This window comes from Stegodyphus dumicola, chromosome 9 (genome assembly GCF_044657685.1).
Source record: "Stegodyphus dumicola isolate Sdum_Otavi_A_Nest chromosome 9, ASM4465768v1".
Taxonomy (NCBI): domain Eukaryota; kingdom Metazoa; phylum Arthropoda; class Arachnida; order Araneae; family Eresidae; genus Stegodyphus; species Stegodyphus dumicola.
In genome coordinates this window covers 180698470-180720801 of record NC_140776.1, presented here as the reverse complement: position 1 = coordinate 180720801, position 22332 = coordinate 180698470, and the positions used below count along the sequence as shown (strand labels likewise).

At 32.8% G+C, this 22332-nt stretch overlaps 1 protein-coding gene across 1 annotated transcript; it reads right to left on the bottom strand.

Annotated features, from left to right (window-relative positions):
• Positions 1 to 13298: 13298 nt before the first annotated feature.
• LOC118194653 (uncharacterized) lies at positions 13299 to 21033 on the bottom strand. Its single transcript, XM_085824417.1, has one exon. It carries the CDS (start codon positions 20935 to 20937, stop codon positions 20032 to 20034), a length of 906 nt encoding a protein of 301 aa, XP_085680543.1. The 5' UTR covers positions 20938 to 21033; the 3' UTR covers positions 13299 to 20031.
• Positions 21034 to 22332: the final 1299 nt, after the last annotated feature.

Here is a 22332-nt window from a genome sequence, read left to right as displayed (position 1 = left end):
GATGCGTGTCTTAGCTTAGCGATCGATTTCTTTTAAGATTTGGAACTCCGTATCCTTTTTTTTAATGATGTCTAGCATAAAATAATTTTAACATTTGCCACGAACATCCTATCACAGATATATGCGGCGATTAGTATTTAGAGACACGGAAAATAGTAATGTGTATCTTTTTCACCGACGACAGGGATAAGTTTCAAATGCCCAGATTTAAGTAACTTTCAGAACTAAGTTTGGGAAGCTTTCGAAATTTTACAAATCGAGTAATTAAATAGAATCCTAAAAGTCCCCCGAATCTTTCATATAAAAATGATGACGAGAAGGGGATAAAAAGGAGGAAGGACTTATTGCTATAAAATTAAATTTTTAATCAAAGTAAAATCTGAATGCAGAGAATACAATTAAACATTGAACAAAAAATTCTCTCCAGAAAATTCAGAGTTTGGCATAACTCCACGAGATGATAATGTTACGAATTTTGTATACGTGTGAATAATTTAAGTGAAACTGTAGTCCTTTTGTTTTGTATAATGTAATATTAAAAAAAGTGGGGGACAGGAAAAAAAGAAAAAGAAAAAAAATTCTGAAAGGTTTTAGATCTTAAATTACGTTTAAAGGCGCGTTTTTTTAACGTTTTATGTGTTACCTTTATTTATTAAATATCACGTTCTTCGCACTTAAACCACAAAATTCAGTTCAAGAACAATATCGCAAAATTATTTTAATGTAAGCATATCTTTAGAATACGCAGTCTCACGCGCTGGAGATAAAAATGTTTTTTTCTGTACAACGTTGCCATCGCTCGCTTTGAAATCCTTGAGTTTTTTAATCAAAAAGTCGTTAAAGTTTTTACAAAATATGAAATCGATAATAAAACAGATTTCAAATTTCAAATTTGGGCTTTCGAATGCCCGCATTTGCAGTAGGATTATGTTACTGAAAATTGGATGGCTCTAGGTACCGTTGTTTTATCACACTGCGAGAAGCATACATAGTACATTTATGCACATTCTTCATTATTTAATTTCTTCAAATATAACACAGGGCGATAATATTTGGTGGCAACGATTAGAAAATTGATACAGTTTTTAAAGTTTTCGATGCAAAATGCCAAATCGAAATTGATAGTCCTTCAGAGCAAATTGCCCCTTTGGACTAATAACTACTTAATGGAGCTTTGCCGAAAATTAAAAATACAGGGGCAAATCTTTTTTAATTATTGAGTAAATAGCTATCTTGCTAAATTGGCGAGAAATCACCAAAATTAGCCAAACTTGATGACCATTTGGCGACATTTGGGTCCGGTCCCTGTGTAACTATAATTGGTAACTGTGTTGTTACATATGGCTTTCTTGGAAATATCAATCCAAACATATAAAACAGGTCAAGTATCACACATGAGCAATGATAAATAATAAAAAAGAACAAACATTTATAACGAATCAGAATAATGAACATGTGAACAAAAGTAAAAAGTTAAAAATTTAAACAACAAGGAAAGGAACATAAAAGATGCAGTTTTTACAAGGAGTTCATGAAGGCTCTGGCATTCCAATATAGTTTACTTTATCTCACCACGTTTCTGATACTCTTTCTCTAGTTCTGGGCTTATAAGATGCTCTGCATTCATGATGCCCGAATTGCAAATTTGGCATATACTAGATGGAAGGATGCCAATTTTACTAAGATGATGTCAATGCAATCGTGACCTGTTTGCAGTCTGAAGTTTGCCACAGTCTCTTTACGGGGTTGTTGCCAAAACTTTTTCCATAAGTCTTGAATGTTAGCCCAGGATTTGCCTGTTGATTTTGCTGCCTGGTCAGCTTTAAGAGTATCCATTAATTTCTCAAAAATATGCTTTTTAAGTGACTGTGGAGGAAGTGGTTTGCTGTCTTGTGGCGCAAGGGTTCCTCTCTTGGCTAGTGAGTCTGCCTTTTCGTTACCGTCGATACCTGCATGTGAAGGGAGCCATTGAAAAAAGATTGTTTTGTTGTGGTTATAAAGAAAATTCAAGGTTTGTCTTATTTCAGAGATAATCTGGGTACCTGTGTCGTGATTTATAACTACAGCCTGGATGGCTGCTTTGGAATCGACTAACTGCTTTAAAGATACAACTGATCTTTATTTTGAGGTTTTCCAGAGCCAATAAGATTGCAAGGATCTCTGCATCAAAATTTGACATGAAGTGTCCCACAGGAGTGCATTGCGAAAAAGGTTTACTGTATACACCAGTCCCAGGGTTGTCTTGTATTTTAGAGCCATCATCTCTAGTCCATTCAGGTTAACTGTAATTGTTAACTGAATAACTTTAACCTTTTGAGGCCGGGGCTTTGGTAGCAGTAAAAGCTACCAAAGGACGGGGAATCTTGAATCGAATGCTTTCCCCCCTTTAAGAAAACACCTCCTATTTCAACAAAGATTCTTGTGTGTAGTTTAATGGATTCTCAGAGAGTTGCATCTATGTAGCAAAAGGAAGACCTTTGAAAGAGATAAGTGGTTAAAACCCCAGTGACGTCAAATTTGACATTTCAGCCTGGAAAAGGGGGGAAAAAGACATGGCCACTAAGTGGACAACCCCGTCTTTTCAAAGAGAAGACTCTATGGCCACTATAATGGCCATCCCGTCTTCAAAAGGTTAATCGATTCCTATGTGTAACTGTAACCGTCTGGCCCTTATATGTAACTTTAACCTTATACGGCTTCCAGTAATTTCGAGAAATGGAAGGTACTATAGATTTCTCCGCGGCCAGGGTAATACTACATAAGAGAGCATCAGCTCTAATTTTCAATTTCAGAGTCGAATTAAGACATCTTCGTGTAAGCTTCGCTCTTAGATTCGCTTTGCGTTGTTTTGGGTTTAACGTTCTTAGTAGTTTGCAATGTAATTACTGATTGTGCTCTATGATACTGAGAAGAGCTGTAAGAGTATTTTTGTGGAAAGTTCCAGGCCTGTAAAGTGTTCCTTTTGGCTAAATAAAATTTATCAGGTTATCATCGATTCTGTGTGCATTCAGTCCATTACGAACCTGCATGCAAGCAACAATAATAATGATCCGTCTCCATTAAAATGGCAATAATAATGAAATTTTTCTTTCAAAGAGCGCCGTTTCTACTATTGCTGCTTTCAAATTAGGTCCACGAAGACAGTCCTCATAGCGTCTGTAGCTGGCTAAGGCTTTGTGAAACTTATAGGTGGTAGTCCGACCTTTTTCGTTCATTAATTAAAGTTAATGTGTTTAACGGTTTGAAGGTTAGGATTCGAAAGACTCGAATGCGAAAATAATGTGAAAATTACAGTTTTAGAATATTTTAAAGAAGATTTGAGGCCTGTTCGTAAAAGCTTTAAGACCACCGATGATCGACAGCAGTGGGGAAGACAGAACTTTACCACCCAGTTGATCTCTGAATTTCGGTACTCTAGCAAATTATCTGAAATTTGTCACAATCACATACAGAGAAATAAACCAGAACTCTACCGTTATTTTTGAAGCCAAGCTTTCGATTTTAAAATTATTATTAGTACGTATTTTGCTTGTTTTCTGTTTTTAAAATCATTGATGACATTATAAAGGTCTCCTTCATGGCTCCATAGAAAGTCCTCCACGAAGGCATCCCTCCCCTTAGGCAGATAGCCCTAGTGTGCTAATTAAATACACCAAACACCAAACATCAAAACCACCTTCATGGCTCCAATTGCTGTTACCTAGACAGTATAGAAAGACTTCTTAGATGAAAAATGTACATTTGTAAATCTTAAAAACTTCTTAAATTATTTTTAGCTTAGAAAATGCTTCTCACAAACTAGCAACACTTACAGCAATCGAGAAATTTCTCAGTTGTATTGCAATATATCGAATTTTCTGGAGATTGTATTTTAGAAGAAATGCAACAGTTCAAAAGAACGGCCCGATTCTGTCTTGTTTATCCTCGTAATAACGAAAATAAAACTTCGAAACATGTCTTTCTCACCATGGAATACTTCCTTGCGAATATCGTAACCATATAATTTGGTCTGTATTTGTATTTATCATTCTTCATCAACAATCTTGGGGGAGTAAAGAAGGTATAACAAGTATAGGTAGCTCTCGAAATCTCGTGGTAATTTTTTAACATTTTATCATGTCTAAAATTCCTTTCATCTCCCTGAATTTCCCCGAGAGCGAAAAAACCTAAAGAAATCCTTTTGGGTGATCATTAAAATCGGAGCCCTTTCAGATATTATTATTTTTAAAATTTTGTGATGATAAAAGGTATTAAAAATTATTTTTATTATTATTTCTTCTTATTTGGTTTTTAACCCTTTGACGCGCGGTGGTCGCTCCCTGAAACCACCATTTTCCGAATTTTTTTCTCCTCTTTTTTCCGAAATTTTTGAATGAAAATGAATTGATTACTGATCTTTTACATCTAAATAACACAAAATGACTGTAGAATCATATATGTTTTAGGTATTAATACTTCAGATCGGATGCCTTTTAAAATTCGTTTTCGATGAGACAAAATAACTTCCTTTTATTAATATAAACAACTTTAAATTTCAAAAGTTAGTCATCGCACATCATGATTTCTATCATAAGCAATAAAAAATTGCAGTAATTAAACTGCATATATAAAAAAACCCCTCTATATGTATGGCATTTGCTATGTGGTTTCAGGGCGCGACAACTGCCCCACTAGAGCATTGTGTCACAATGCTCTAGAGGCTCGGTGGTCGCGCCTTGAAACCACTGCTCTTCACAATGGCGTTTGCTTGCTTCTCAAATAGAAATGTTTATTTTTATCCGGATATAGATAAGGGGTTTTGAAATCACACAGTTATTTTATTACTAAACAATACATGCACCTGCCCAGTAAAAAGGTCTTTCTTTTCCAGTACCTTTCTCTGACATCAACACACTTGCTCCCCAAGCTAGTATTGGGATTTTATAAATTATTTCGTGTGGTTTAAATTTAATGTGAATATACTTTGCTATAATTAAAAATAGAAATTGCGTAAAAGTTTTATTTAAGTTAAAAATATTTTCTGAATATTTTGGGACGAAATACGAATAAAATAAGTATGAATGGGAAACGAACGATCCGTACAAAGCCAAAAAGACCAAGCCCCCCCCCCCATTAACATAAAAAAACCACAAATTTCATGTGCCAGATGAAAAGAAACTAAATAACGCTGGACATATACCAGTGAAATTTAAATCCAGACAGTGTACATTTTATAGCACAAGGAAGAAACCTTATAGAAGAAGATACATGTGCGAAACGTGCAGTGTGGGTCTATGCATGTCCCAAAAAAAAAAAAAAAAAAAAAAAAAAAAACATGCTTTGAACAGTGTCACAAAAATTAATTTGTTCTTTGAAATTTAAAAAAAAAAAAAAAAAAAAAAAAAAAAAAAATCCACCGAGGTTTTTTTTTATTCTTATTTTATTGAGTTTTTTAATCCATTTATCCAAATGTCCTTATTATGTAGGTACTTATATTTTCACTGCTATAGAAAAATTACATAAATGTTTAAATTTTTTCTGACGATTTACTTTGTAAAATAATGTAAAAAAATTATATATAATGCAATTCTTACATACATTTTTTTTTAATCCGTAAATTTCGTCATTTATTGGAAACGCGCGCGGAAAATAGTAAGTTTTTTTCCCCTACTGCATCAGTAAGTTTCAAAGTTTGCGCGGTGGTTTCACAGTGCGACCACCAACCACAGAACAATGGGCAAGAGTAGATTTTTTTTAATTCATATATTATTTGTCTCTAGGATCATAATATTCAAATTTTAGAGTTTTTAGTTAAAAAATTATAAAAATAATATCGCGCGCGTCAAAGGGTTAACTTAGAAACTAAACAAACCATTTAAAATGTAATTCTAGCTATGCAGTCTAATTTCAACATGCTACTAATTTAATTAACAAATTTAAATTAATAAAGCCACAGCAGGTTCTTTTTCTAAACAGACAAACACTGGTCTCCCTCAGGGTGCTATTCTCAGAGAATCGGCAGCAAAGCATGTTAATCTCAATGAGGCTTTGGGGAAACTGGATTTCTGGTGCAGGAATAATAACATGATTTTAAACCTTGACAAAACTCATCGCAGTTTTTTACCTTGTAGCGTTGCGCGCCTCCAACTTGCACGCAACCAAGAGGTGACTGTTGAAACTGGATAAAAGACAGAGTCTTGTTAAGGGTTTAAGTCCCTTTTTATTCAACGTAATAAATTACAAGTGCGTGCTCTTGACGCTCACAAACTACGCCAACTTGGCGGTAAAATAAAAATAATAACCTGAAAAGAAACTAAAGACAAGATAACTACGAGGCTCTCTAAAAGTAACTAACCTCACCGCGTTTTACAATACCGCTGCTAATTCAGCAAACTTGAAGATCACGTTGAACGATTAACAATACTTCCAGGCAAGCACACAGGCCGAAACGCGGGGTTCTTCAATTTCTGGCTAACTACCTCCGCGCTCGTGAAGTAAGAACAGCACACCTCGAACTCGTTTCCTTTCTATTTAACTCAGAATACTTCCCCTGATAATTTGAATCCTTGCGCGTTCTACTAAAATTTACATACTCTGGCATTGGCAGTTCCAGGGGAAAGTAAGGCTTGACAGGAAAGGTAGTTTAAACTTAAAATAAATGTTAGTTAAAATAAATATAAACCCTAAAACCTTTTAACAAACAGCATTTTTTACCCCACCTTCTTAATCGCGATGAAGTAATCTCTGTTAGTAATAACGTTTTCTATTTGGGATGCAAATTTGATTCACATCTGAATTGGAATGAAGAAATTTCTTATATAAAGGGAAAAACTGAAAGGTGACAATTTTGAAACGGCTGGTGGGCTGCCGATGGTAGTATTTTGCTGTAACACAAAAACTTTAATAAATACATATAAAATATGCATTCAGCCATTATTTTATTACTGTAATGAAGTTTAGGTGACTGCTGCCATCAGTACAGTCGACGTTTTGGCAAAATTACGAAACCATTCTCTTCGCCTAATAACAGGTGCAGTTAAATCCACCCCGATAGAGACTATGGAAGGGTTAGCCAATATTTCTCCTGCCATGCATGATATTCGTAAAAATGCTGCAATTTTGTTTCAAAAACTCTTCAAGCTCCCAAATACTAAGCATTGGAAGAGTTACAATTTTAACAAAGATAGAAATTTAAGGACACAAATGGGTTTCAATCGAACTTGTTATCAATTAGCAGAAAACCTAGACCTTGTCCGAGAATTGAATGTAATGACTGTACCCTTGTGTCCTCTTGAATACGGTGACTTCTGTGTATAACTTGAGTTTAACGAGAAAATTGAAAAGAGTGAAATGCCCACTGCCCAGACCAGGGCCATTACCTATGAAACTGTTGAGAGAAGATATCCCAGTAACCTCTGGACCCATGTTTATGCCGATGGATCCATGATTCAGCGAGATATTGGAGCTGGTACAGCTACCTATTGTAACCATTTTGCATTCTATACAGCAGCGGGAAAGAGATATTACCAATTTTGTTGGTGAAGTTGAGGATATATTTATTGCTTTGAAAATCAACTAAGCGCTCGGAAGCGTAATTTCCCTCGGGCTGTTATTGTCCGATAGCAAAGCCGTTTTGAGGGCTATCTTTAACAATAAATTTTCACTTCCGAACGAATTTATGAAATGTAGGAAGATTTTCAACTCTTTGGCTGACTCATTTGTCTTGCAGTGGATTCCTGCTCATTGTGGCATCGAGGGAAATGAAAGAGCCGATTTCTTTTTAAAAAAAGGAATAAACCACTAATAACCATATGATTTTTAATTCTGCAAAACTCCTAATTAAATTAGAATTTAAGAGGAGGTTTGCCTCCTACCTATCAAATGAAACTAAGGAAAAAGCCTGGGAGTGTCTCACTAGTTCAAAAGGTAGTTATTCCAAATTTTCCTCGTCCTATAACCGTGAGGCTGTTTCGTCTTTTGACTGGATACGATTGTCTGAATGCCCATCTTTTTAAAATTCGTCTTAAGGACACTTCAGTCTGCACTCCTTGTAACTCTGGACAGTCCATGGATAAAGAGCATATTGACGAATGCACTGCATTATTATCTTTTAATTCTACCATCCTTAAGTATTGAGAAGCAAGATCAAGACTAATGGCTTAGTGGCCAAATGTCTGGCATTTGTCTTAACAAATTAATAAGTAAATATTTTTATCAATATATTTTAAATTAATAATTTATTAATTGCATATCCTAAAAGTAAATATTAAAAAAATACATTTATTTATATAACATTAAATTTCTTAAACACATACACACACCAAAAAAAAAAAAAAAAAAAAAAAAAAAAAAAAAAAATGCAGTACTGTACCATATAAACTAAGGATTTTTTGTTTATTGTGTACTATTTAAACCATAAACTTTTTAATATTATTCTGAATTCTTCTTAACATCTGTGACTTTTTGGAAAAAAAATTCAGATAATGATGTAGAATGCAATCTACCACTTTTAATCAGTTATTTCTTAGATGGAACCAGTAAAACACCATTTTTAAATATGAAAACTTAAAAAAAAAAAAAAAAAAAAAAAAAAATTAAGAAAATACAAATGAAAACGATTCCATTAATTAATTCAGTAATCTCTTAAATTTTAATTCCTTCTAATGCTAGAAAACAAAAGGAGGAGTTGTCCATAAAAGGGCTGCTTTTATGAGTCGTTCTGCCACGTAATGACACACGGCATGGCCAAAAAATAGTCAACACTATTATCAATATTTTTCGATTATGATTCGGCAAGATAATGTGAAAGCATTTCCAGGGCAGCAAGCTTCAAAATCCTCCAACACAATTCAGTTGTTATAGTATTAGTATTGTCTGCAAGACTCACAAAGCTCTTTTGGTATGGCTTTATGGTTCAATGATTGTATCCGAATTAGTCCAGTATCTTATATAAAGGCCGTTCATCATGCATAATAATGACAAACTAAAAGCAATAGATTGCAAACCACATCATTATCAAATTTCACTTCTGTCTAATTTGCAAGGGTTTTCCGCGTGAATGAGAATCTTGCAGTTCTCGCGAAATTTTTATTATGGTATATAAACAATCACTTTTATTTTATATAGTGATAAACAAATAAAATTACAAATGTTTGAATAAATTTAGTCACTGTATAAATTTGAAAATTTATACATATATAAACTTATAAAGACCGGTAAAAATTTTGAAAAAATGTTATAAAATCAGAGTTTTGAAATTCTATATATATATATATATATATAATAATTTATTTCCTAAACAGTATTGATTAATTGATTATATTATCTCCTAAGTTTAATTATATATATATATATATATATATAAGTTATCTAAGATTATCTAAGTTATATATATATATGTGTGTGTGTGTGTGTAATAATAAAATTCCACAGTCAAGAATACACTTAAAATTCTAACTGTATGTTCTTTTCGTTTTTAATGGCAACGTTCTCTTATTTGAAAGTACGTGGAATTAAATCCACAGCCCCGTAGTCAAGTTGTTTTTCCCGTCTTTTCTACACGTACAGTTTTAGAATGTTCTGGAAAAATTTAAAGCGAACTGGATTGGCTGACGAGGCTGACGTCATTTCTTGGAAGCTCCGCCTTTCCAGAGGCTATAAAAGAACTCGCAAAAAGAATATCGGGGTTTTTTCTTAAATGTCACGATGCAGTAAACTTCATACAAAAAGTTATTAGTAATTCTTTTTACGTAGAAAAAGAATTACTAATGACTTTATTCTCCTATTTACTCCGAATATCTGATTTTATAATTGCTATTTCTCCTGAATAATAATAAATGGATTCTGTTTTTTAAACTTATCATCTGATAATTTAAGCTACGACTAAAGCTGGTACATCACATATATATGTAAATAAAAAGAACAATAAATAATATTTTTCCGATTTAATAACCTTTATTAAAATTATCCTAAGCTAAAATTTGAATAATGACAGCATTTACAGGAAATTTTGCAGTTCTTCAAATATCACAGATAAAATGATCGAAAGATCTCCATGAAAGACACATACGAATCAAGAATATATTTAATATAAGAAATATAAATAGTTAGAAATATGAGTGAAACATATGATAAAGTGAAAGAGAGCAATAATGGATAATGCCAAATAACTTAACCTGTGCTGCAATATTTACACAGAAAACTTATCAAATATAAAATGAAGAGAAACATGTCAACATAAAATTTGAAATTAGACTAAAAAGAAACCTTAAATTGGTAGAAAAAGAAAAAGAAAAGAAAAGATTATCTAAGTTTTAGATGTAATCTATGTTTTAGATGTAAGTTTTAGATGTAAAAAAAGCAGTTGCTTTTTTTACATCTAAAACTGACAATCTAAAGTTGCTTTAATGCTTCATTTTCAACTTATTAGATACAATTAATAGGATAATTAACGAACTTTCTACATTTTCTCAAGATATAACATTTAACATGTTATAGGTTACAAAAATAATGAAGTAAAAGTAACATGAATTAGTAATTTACATTCTAATGTTTAAGACTGAATTCTAAATACATTTATTAAATTATTTCAGCATTATATTCATGAAGAAAAATGCTGAATGATAAAATAGTCAAAACAAGGGACTAATTTACATGAGGCCTGGGACAAAACCTCTTGTAGAAGCACCTCTCATAATTTTTTCCAACATAGCAGGTATCAATGACGTTAAAACACATTACGTAAAACATTTCACGAGACATTTCATAAACATTACAAAAAACAATTCATGAAATGACCTAAAAATTAATATTTTTTCAGTTAAAATTATTGAAACAAAAACATCTCTTTTGTGCATTTTGTTTTCATGGTTTTAATTTATTATAACATAGCACGTAACAGCTATTTGCCCAGAATGGGGGGGGGAATTGGGGACCAAATAATAATTCTTTTGTTTTTAATTTTACAAAGTGTGACATATTTTAAACACAACATTTACAGGAACAAATTTACATGAAAATACAGGCCCTGGGCAAGTGCCCCATAAGGTACCACAAGTGCCTTACATAACGTAAGACACATGAAGAAAAGTAACATACGTACTACTTATATGTGTCTTCCAAAATACATAACTATGTTTCTAAAAACTACAATGAGGATAAATATCAAGCTGAACAATAAAAAGAGACAAATCTTTAATAATAAATACTAATATTATATCATTGTGATTTAAACATAACACATTAAATTACAATTCTGAAATCTATATATAATTGAAAAGCGGTTAAAAACAACCAAATCACTTGGCATAAATCTTCTGCTAATATCATCAACTGCTTCATCCGTAACATTATTGATCTAACCTTTTTTTGAATTTTGGCCTATGTTCTTAAGGGGTGAGTACTTGGCCTTCACTTTCAGCATGTCTCATACATCTAGCTAAGTTAGACTACCAATAAACTTTTGGCAATATACAAGAGTTTTTGACTTCTACAACTGAAGATCACTGAAACTACTTCTGCAAAATGAAAATCTGTATCAATTACCATTGTTTCTTTAGGACTTAGAAACATATAGCAAGATTTATAGGTCATTTTAAATTTGGTTTATATATGGATTTCAGTTTTGGCTGGATTTCTCCAGCAAAATCTTACTTTTCTGCTTACATTCAGAAATATACAATATATTTCGTAAGAATAATGATACTTTTTTTAAAAAATCCTTTAACAGTTCTTCCATATTCACAAACCCAAATGGCAACTACAAGTGTTTCTACATCTTTTATTTGAACATAAAATGTTATAAATATATTAAAAACGTATATTATCCTTTACAGAAAATTAGAAAACATACATCATTTTTTATAAAATGTCATTTTCCATGATTAACCTTCTTAAGCTGATGAGTAATGCATTTTCATAACATTGAATATAAATAAAAGATTATGTGCATCACCGATTACTAGCTAAAGATATCTTCTAACATTTCATTTTTATTTATAATGGGATTTTTATTAACAACTGAAAACAACTACATTTCTTTCAGATATTAAATAATAATAATATTTTTTTATTATTATGAATATCCCCTTGAAATAGTTAATAATTAAGGTTAGGTTAGGTTATTCATTTATGACAAAGCCTTGAGGGCTATCTGTCTAAAGGGAGGGATGCCTTCGTGGAGGACTTTCAAAGGGAAACTTCCTCGTATACACGTTACACATGGGGAAAACTACGAAAACACCCACGCAGCCAGCCCATTTGCGGAATTCGAACCTCAGACCGAACTACCAGTGTTCAGCGACTTTACCACTCGGCCGCTTACTTATTTTAAGATATTATAAGTCATAACATATAAAAATGACAATAAAAGATGTTATTTGAAATTGGAATAACTAGCATACCTAAAATGTCTGACTGTGCTTGATTGTCCAGACTAGCAATAACTAAATATTCAGCTTCGTAAGATTTCATTTAAATCAAACAATATTATAATAGGCTTCTCATCTGCTATATGAACTACAAGTTCTATGAAAGTGGCCCAGCAATGTCTCATACCATGATATCAATGTATCATCTACCAAATAATTTTATAATATAATACTTATGCTTAGTATCTTTACAATCAAGTTATTTTTCAAGATGTGTCAGGCATTTAAGAATACAACTTTAATAAACTATAAATACTTGTAAACTACTCTATGACTCTTTACATTGAATTATTTACAGAATATCATCATTTTCCCCTCATCCCCACTATGGCACTGCCGATTTGACATAGAAAAAGAAAAGGCATGCTGTTCTTGTTGCCTTAGCTGTCAAATGCAGTGAAGTAACAACTATCACCATTTTGAATGGTCTCTGGTGCAAATATGTGATGTAAGATAAAGAGTTGTGAACTTTAAGTCTGTCCAGAAGGTTCAGAACATTAACAAAGACAGTCAGTTGCATGTCAATAGCTGATCACTGTCAAACAGCTGTCACATTACATCTGGAGAAGTTCACAATTAGGCATGAGGTGCACAAGGTTCTCAGGCATAAACTGTATGAAATAGTTTATATCTGACAACACTGATAGTATTGCATGATCTGGTTAAAGTAAAATATACTGCAACAAATGACAATAATAATGAATTAAACTGTGAAAAGTTTAGAAAAGTATACAACCACATCCTGTACTACTTGTCAAAATTAAGGGATATCAGCAGAAATATGCTGACATCTCTTAATTAATTCTCCAATAAGGTCATTTCTGATAAAAAGCAAACCTCACATTTTCATTTCATAGAATTTACCAAACAGTTACCAAACTGTTGACTTACCTTAGGAAAGTGCACTTTTCAGATCTCGGAGGTTCTGGGGAGGCATTTTGCATGCTGGGATTCAGCTGTCAAAGGAATCCCATATGGTCTCAAACAGGTTGATGAATAAGCTGGCCAAATCTTCTGTTTCCAAGGGTTCTGATACCAGAGATATGCAATGCAGATAAAAACTGTCATTCATTAGCTAAAGATGAGCCAACCACACATGTGAACAACCTTGCATAAGGTTCTCCACATATCTGAGGTTTGTTACTGAACCTCCATCATTTATATATAGCACAGTGTGGCCATTTTTGATGATTCTACCCAAACCTTGAAACCACTTCTGTAACCTGAAGCTAAGGTTAGTACAGAAGTGGTTTTAAGGTTCTGTAACCAAACCTGGAAATGAACCCTTTCATGAAGGAAAGAATAGTACATGTTCCTCGCATCCTTCAGATCACAACATGTCCAGTATCACAGTTGAGGCTATATCTGGAATCATCAATATACAATTCATGGTTACACTCCTCTTGACTCTACTAAACAAGATGATGACACCTCTTTAAAGACCACTCTCTGACAGATGGAATCATTGGAACACGAAATCATTGGTTCCTTGCATAAAATCTAACTTCATGAAACCTTGTGTGGCAGTAGAAAGGCTGATTCAAGTTCCTTTGGTAACTTGAGAGTCTTTTTAATTTGCTTACATAAAACACTTTAAAAAAAAAGTAAACAAGTCGTTTTTCTATATACCTAGCAGAGAATCTATCTCAATTTCAATTACAATGTAACAATGAAATTTATAGAGCCTAAAATCTAAATACATAAGCTTGCTTTTATAGTTAGTGCACTAAAATTAATGGAATTATTTTCCGCTTGAATAAATAAAAATATATAATTCATTTTCATTCAACTAAATTTAAGATATTATTTACAGAAATAAAATAAGGAAAATATAAAATTTTTATATTACATTTATGATTTAATGAAAACAATTAAGAGATATTCTACTGACCTGTGCCATGACATTTTACTTTCAAGGAATTTAACAAAAAGAGGGAAAGCATGACATACAGCAAATGTTGATAGAAAGTAATAAGACTGTAGTTCTACTGCACATTAAAAAAGACAATAAAACAAAAAATTTTTGCATGAAGAGGAAAGACTTTTTACAGGTAACAAATGACTTAATCGTAAACAAAGAATATTAAACCTATCTATAATATGTAACTTCTTTTCTATTAATGTTACAATTTGTAACATTCAACTAAATGTTTTCAATAGCTTCTTAAAAATATGTAATCTAGTGTACATTTTCATATTATTTAAATCCATGAAAAGTTAAAAGAGTACAAATAAATGTACAACACATTATTTTTAATTTCTCTTAACTTGAGGCAAAAAATATCAATTTAAATGATTGGCATTCTGAATTTTTATTCCAAATAATTAGAGAATTTGGCTGAAAATATACATTTGTGACAGCATAGTATTATATAAACATGCTGATATTATATTTTAAGTGCAATATAATGATGAAAGTATGTAAAGGTGGCCCTCGACTTTCACACATTCTACTGCTGCCAATTTGCTATTTCGCATATTTTGAATTTGAAAAAATTTTGAAAAAAAAAAAAAAAAAAATTGGCAATATTACAACAATTGTTCACTACCATGCAGCCACTCCCATAAGATAACACAAGTCGTGCATCACCAGAGTTCTTAGGTTCGAGACACAATCCCCAACGATAAATAGTCCATGTGAGCACATTGGCAGTAAATGTTAATAAACATATTAATGATAAATAATTGTAGAAAATTTAAAATGTAATGGTACATGCATTTTCTTAAATTTCCAGAAAGTATAAAGACAGAACTGGTTACTGCATTAATATTTAAAGATTATGTCAGTTTTCATTTCAGGCAGTTAAGCAATATTGCAAAGATAAAAATTTACAGTTTAAAGCATTCTGAATCTTATGCAATGCCCCTTGATACAAAAAACCCTGCAGAATTTATACCTGGAAATCAATGTTGTGTTTCTTCCTCCTAATACTACCTGCCTCATACAACTACGGATCAAACAGTGATAGAGTTGTTTGAGTGATCGAAACAATAATGAATCAGACCATCGAGGCAACTGGCGGGAAGGTTAAAGAGATTTTTGGAACATAATATTAATAGAGATTTGTGGGCTGAAAAAAAAAAAAAAGAATCAACAATGAAAGATCCTTGGAAACAATTAATTAAAAAAAATGATGAGCAATTTTATAAATTCTGAAGAGACTTTGGAAACTATTAGTAACAGTAATAATTAACCTAATAAATGATGTAAACTTGGATGTCAGCAACGAAGATGTTAATGCATTGATTAAATGTCACTTAATACTTTTGTGAAATGAAAGATGTTAATGCATTAACTAAATCTCACTCATTACTTTTGTGAAATGAATACTTTATTGAGCAAGAAAAGATAAATGAAATATGTAATAAAAGCAAGGAAGAAGCTGGCTGATGGGTGATATTCAAGTAACTCTTGAGAAATTTATGAAGAAAACACCTGAAAGCACTTAAACATGCCCTGTTAATTTAATTATGTGTATTCATAAATAAATATTTAAAAATATAATTATTAATATTTCTTTTACATTCCTCTATTTTCAAACATTCAGCATCTGCATGTATTTTCAGGAACCAATTACGTGCAAAAGTGGAGGGCTGCCTGTATATTCAAACATAACTGAAAACCTCCATAAAGGTAAAATCCTAGTATATGGTACAGCCTTGGTACAAATTTGAATATTATCCCCACCACCGAAATGACTATTTACTGCTCATAATAATGTCATCAAATCCCATGTCTACCGTATACTAGGATGAAGCCAGAATACAAATTATTTGATTCGATTAACAGAAAAGGTGCTTATTCCATCAAAGTGACGGCAGTTAAAAATGTACCACTTTTTTTTAAACCACCAATTGTTGTCGAGTTTAAAATTATGAAATAATAATGGAATTCAAAAAACTAAAGAACTGACTTCTGTAAAAAGGTAATTTTTTTAAAATCTTATAATCCTTAAAGAAAGTAAACTTTTCTTTTTAATTTTTTAATCTAGAATACTCTACACATAAATAAAAAATAACGAAACAAACGTTAAATTTAATCTAAACAGGTGGCATAAAATGACAAATATCATAGGAAAAATTCAGTTTTTGAACATAACCGATGCCACATTAATTCTATTAAATATGATCCTAAATGGTGGCAAGCAGCATGTCGATGACGTTTATTTCTCCATTTAGCACTGCCCCACAATCTTTTCACAGTTGGGTATGGCATCCGGTTTCGGGGTCTATAATATTATAATTCACAGTGAAATTTTCATACCCAGCATTTTCTTAATTCCTCTTTCTTACATTCTTCTTGGCAATCTGACAATAGGATGCTGCCATCTGTGATGTTTTCCTAAATGGCAGTCAGCAATGTTGTAGCACAATGGGGACATCAGGAATGATGACCAGAAAACATTTCTTTGCTTTCCCGGCATAAACCTCCGAATACCCATTATCCTGGAAGAACCCATCCAACATTTTTTTTTTTTTCTTTTTGTGAAAAGACTTTCGCCTATTTCTATGATTTTGTTGGCTTGACCGATTTTATTTTTTTTACGAGACATCAAACTACTTGCACATACAGTGGATGGACAAAAATATGGAAACACCTTGTGAAATGCATGTTTGAAAAGAAAGATTGATTTTAATGAAATATGTAGGTGGCGCTGGCGTTTTTGACTACTGACGCCACTTATACAACTTCGTAAATGTGCTAAACAGTTCAGTTGTTGTCGGAGTACTGTTATGTGAGGTTGTCATTGCATTATGTCAGAGTTAACAGACTTCGAACGTGGGCAAATTGTTGGAGCATGTATGGTAGGTGCTTCCGTAAGCAAGGTAGCCGAGGTGTTTAGTGTTCCAAGAGGTACTGTATCGAAGATTTATTACGCATATTTGAAAAGCAGAAAAACATCATCTGCTAAATCACAGCGCGGACGAAAGTGTGTCCTGAGTGATCGTGACAGACGATCATTAAGGGCAATTGTGACGAAAAATAAGAAGACCACAGCTGCAAAAGTTACTGCTGAAATGAATGTTGTGTTACCGAACCCTGTGAGTACCAAAAGAATTAGAAGAGAGCTTCATAAACAGGGAATTGCTGGCCGTGCTGCAATTGAGAAGCTACTCATCAGTGATGCTAATACCCGCAACAGGAAAAGGTGGTGTTTAAGTCATAAAACCTGGACTATAGAGCAGTGGAAGCGAGTAATATGGTCTGACGAGTCTTCTTTCACATTGTTTCCCACTTCTGGCCGAGTTTACGCCTGGAGAACGCCATCTCAAGCCTATAATACAGATTGCTTGTTGCCAAGAGTGAAACATGGCGGGGGTTCTGTTATGGTTTGGGCGGCTATATCGTGGTTCTCTGCTAGCCCCATGATAACTGTGTCAGGGCACATGACTGCCAAGACTTATGTGAACATTTTGGCCGATCAAGTTCATCCCATGGTACAAACTTTGTTCCCCGATAGTGATGGTGTCTTCCAAGACGACAAAGCCCCTGTTCACACAGTTCACATTGTCCAGGACTGATTTTCTGATCACGAGGATGAGTTGTCCCATCTCCCCTGGCCACCACAGTCACCAGACCTGAATATTATTGAACCTTTGTGGTCTACATTGGAACGGAAAGTGCATTCTCGTTATCCACTGCCAACATCATTATCTGAACTTGCCACCGTTTTGCAGGAAGAATGGTATAATATTCCCTTGGCAAACATACAGGAACTGTATTTATCCATTCCGAGAAGACTGCAAGCTGTTTTGGATGCCAACGGGTTTCCTACACCCATATTAAGCAAAGAAACATGTTTTTTTAAAGGTGTTTCCATATTTTTGTCCAACCCCTGTACCTCTCTCAAGTAGTTATTCCAGTCTTATTATGGTTGATTTTTAACTGAAGGTAAAATTCAATCCGTGTCAATTCCTGACACCATAGATAGATAAAATGAATGGCACTGAGAAAGGAAAGATGTGAGCCTTTTAAACCATGTATTGATTCTCAATCCTTTTTTTCACAGCATGACCTATGTAACAACACCATACAGGACCTTTGAGTCAAAAATTAATTTCATTGAATGATTTTGAGAACAAAATCAATTGCTATGAATTATTCCTTTGTCCTGAAGGAATCTTATAGCATCCTCTTCGTAATTAGGTAATTTTGTAAATTATGTAGTGATATAAAATATGAGGTCATCATATGACAACGAATGGAGGAATATAGCAAAAAGAAAGTAATGTGCGATGGTATTTCAAATGAAAACTGCAAATCTCAAGCCACGATATTTCAAACATTAAATTCTCAAACCATGATATTTGCCATGTTATTGTAGCATTTTTTTCTTTGCAGTTTTCCTTCATTTTTAACTATTGTCACTCTAACAGAATAGTACCACAGAAAAAAATCAGCTATAAATTTACATATATCAATCTCCATTTATAAGAAACTGACATATCTTCAAAATCTCTACCATGCCATTTACTAGCATTAACACTAATGAAAGATAAGTGATCATGGAAAATTGCAGAAAAATATTACCATTATTAAGGGTTTAGTTAAAATTTAAAATCAAAATGTTAATGCTTTCTTTCTACATAATTAATAAGCAGCTATACTTCATTACTGAAAGAACAAATAAATATTTTAAGTTTTTTTTTTTTTTTTTTTTAAGATTCTGGCTAATCTTTGGAATATGGTAACAGGTAGTTTGGCAACATTTTGGTAAGGCAATAAAGGTTACTAGCTGGGACTTTAGCAGTGTGCATGGATAAAGTCAAGAGTGTGCACAATGCCATTTTTGTGCAATTCTGGGATTTTTTTTAAGTGAAAATAGGTTGACATGTACATGGATGATACTGTGTGTGTGCATTTCTTAAAAACGCAGCAAGAAAGTTCTAGCATAAGCGTAATTCGGCTAGCAGATTGTTGGAAAAAAATGTTGAGTAAAGAAAAAACATGCCTTTACTTCCTAAAAACAAAATGGCGTCCAAAAAAAAAAAAAAAAAAAAAAAAAAAAAAAAAAAAAAAAACTAGCAGGTTGCTGTAGCAAGGTTGGTCACCAAATTTTCGCCAAAAAATCACCAAGTTACCATAACCCAAAGATTAACTGATTCTTTTTATGGACATATGTTAAGAGCATCAATAAGTAATATTCATAAAAAACTTTTAATTGAAATGTGAAAAGTTTAAATTTATGAAAAAGAGATATAAAAAATGATTCATAACAATATGGAATGACACAAAACATATAAATTACAATAACAATAAAATAATAATTACTTTAATTATTATAGAGAAAAAAATTTTTAGTTTATACATGCATGTCTATTTTCAATTTAAAATCCTTACACATACAAATCAAAATTTATAAACTGAGAAGATAATTAAAACACATAAATGAAATTAAAAAATTTCTACTGAGTATTTCAAAGTTTCACAGACCCCACTCTCTCTATATATAATGACAATTTCCTTAACACTATTAATTATGAAATAATACATGATGTAAAACCAACATTTGACAGCTTAATAAATTTATAAGAAAGGAAAAATACATTTTCCTCAATTATTTAAAGTCTAAAACACAATAAATATACAGCTAAATTAGAAGATAAAAAGTTAAATAATAAATTACAAATTATACTCCAACATTTTATCTCGAACAGCCCATCTTAACTGATCATGTCTTCTTTCACCAGGTGGCTTAAAATTGTCCCAGTATTTCTTGTAGTAGTTATACATAGCGACAGGATCATTCTTCTTTTTGTGCACAGTAGGCAATCGAGAAATAGTTGAACGAGATGATAATAGTGAGCAAGTTGATTGTGATGGAGTAAGGAAATTTGTTGTCTGAGGAGACAAACTTCCAGTAGAGCTGTTGGACTTCCATGACAAATCATCACTTGAAAATGATTTGCTATTCTCAAAACTTTCAGTCTCTGGGTAAGATGTGTCAAATATACTCGGTATTGCTAGTATTTGTTCAGTTATGAATGGTTTGCCATCTCTGTGTCTTAAAACCTTCCTTTTGATTGTTCTGCATCCTTTATTCAAAGTAGTTGGTAAGGTATTTTTATTAAAATCTGAACTTTCGCTGTCACTATTCAAAGCAGAAATTTGGCCAATAATTTTAAAAGAATTTTTATTAACTTCATACCCATTTACAGTTTTATATTTACTATCAGAGATATCGGCTACTGGAATTTCTTTGTTGGAATCTGGTGAAATAGCTTCTGGATTATCAGATAAATTGGCACGCAATCTTCTAGAATAAAGATTTAATGTTTTTGGTAATTTACCAATACTCTTCTTATTCGGAAGTAAAATGGAAGGTTTTTCAGAAACAGGAGGAGAAGGCGGTTTATCAGCGGAGGTTTTGGGTAAAATGTTAGCAGACTGCTTTTTTTCGGCCACTAGTTCTGCAAGATCGTTTTTCATCATCTGAAATATATCAGGAGAAACATTTTCATAGCCTAATGTTTTTAGTTCCTGCAACAATTCCTCATCCGTACACAATGGATTCTGAGAAGCAGCCATTTAAATTTGTAAATATAAAGAACTGATAATTATATCAGCTGAATAATAAAAAGTTCAGTCATTTATAAACAATGTTTCGCAGCCAACAAGATCTTCCCTGTCATTTTCAAAATACAACGACAACATAGAGTTTAGTTGTTTAAGGCTCCTGCTTAAGAACTCTTTATAGTTGACCGTCTATTAAAAGCCAAATGGCTTTTAACTAGCGCATTTTTCCTTTTTTTTTTTTTTTTTGACTCGTGTCAAGAAGGACGAAGAATAATAACATTCATTAATTGACAGAATCCGAAGCAGATGAATGCATTTATCTAGTGATACTTATGCCTTTTTCAAAATGGAAGATATTCCTTAACCCTTTATTTTTCAGTATTATATCGTAATTTAAAGTCAAGATTGCTATGTGAAAGATTTTTGGCTTTATATGAAGACATTATTGCTATAAAACAACGCATTAACTTTAAAATATAGCTGGAATTAGAAGTTTCTTACAAATCGTGATGCCTTTTATATAACATTTATATAATTGCAAACATTTATATTAACATTTTATATTTGTTTCGCAAAATTAATGGTTCCTTTTGGTGACTTCAAGAAAGGCTGCTGTTTCCCATGCGTCATATTCGGTTTCATCGTGAGGAAATCTTTTAGCTTTAGTGGAAAAGTTAGATTATAATATCATTAGGGTGTGAATACTGAAAAAACCCGGAATTTGTTTTAAAGTGTAGCGATCTAGAGAGCTAATCAAATGCTCGCCTTAAAAATCAGCTCAAATATCAGAAAGGGCTCTTTTGCAATAACGGTATGATATTCGAATGGTATATAACGCACTCAGGATCAAATCCCAGGGTCATTATCATCTTCAAGGGCGTGCAATCTCGTGCGCTGCTGCATTTCTCATTGATGATAATAGATGGCGATACGAGCGGCTGCAATTCTCAAAGCCACCGAGGTAAAGCTCCTCGAATATAATGCTCACATAATATAATCCTCACAGTGCCTACTCAACTACGCCCTCTTCACCCACTGAGGACAAATGACAAACTACATCACACACGCTCCACTTCAAAATCTAACGGTGACACAAGTGCCAACAAACAAGGTTCTCTCAACCAAAGAATTTGTAGGGATAAATTCTACAAATCCCTTCCCTACAGATTCTTTGTCTCAACCATGCATCAGCGGATCCAACTAAGCACGTCCACACAGCACGTCCAAAACAATGATTTTCACAAAAACCATTCGTATCGCATCATAAATGCTTGGGAGAGGAAAATGTGTCACAACCTCGAGAGGTAATCAAAGGCTTGCATTACAAAGCAGTTCGAATATCCGAATCTGTCGCATAGGAACTCTTTTGCAATAGCGGCATGATATTCAATTGACATATAACAAAAC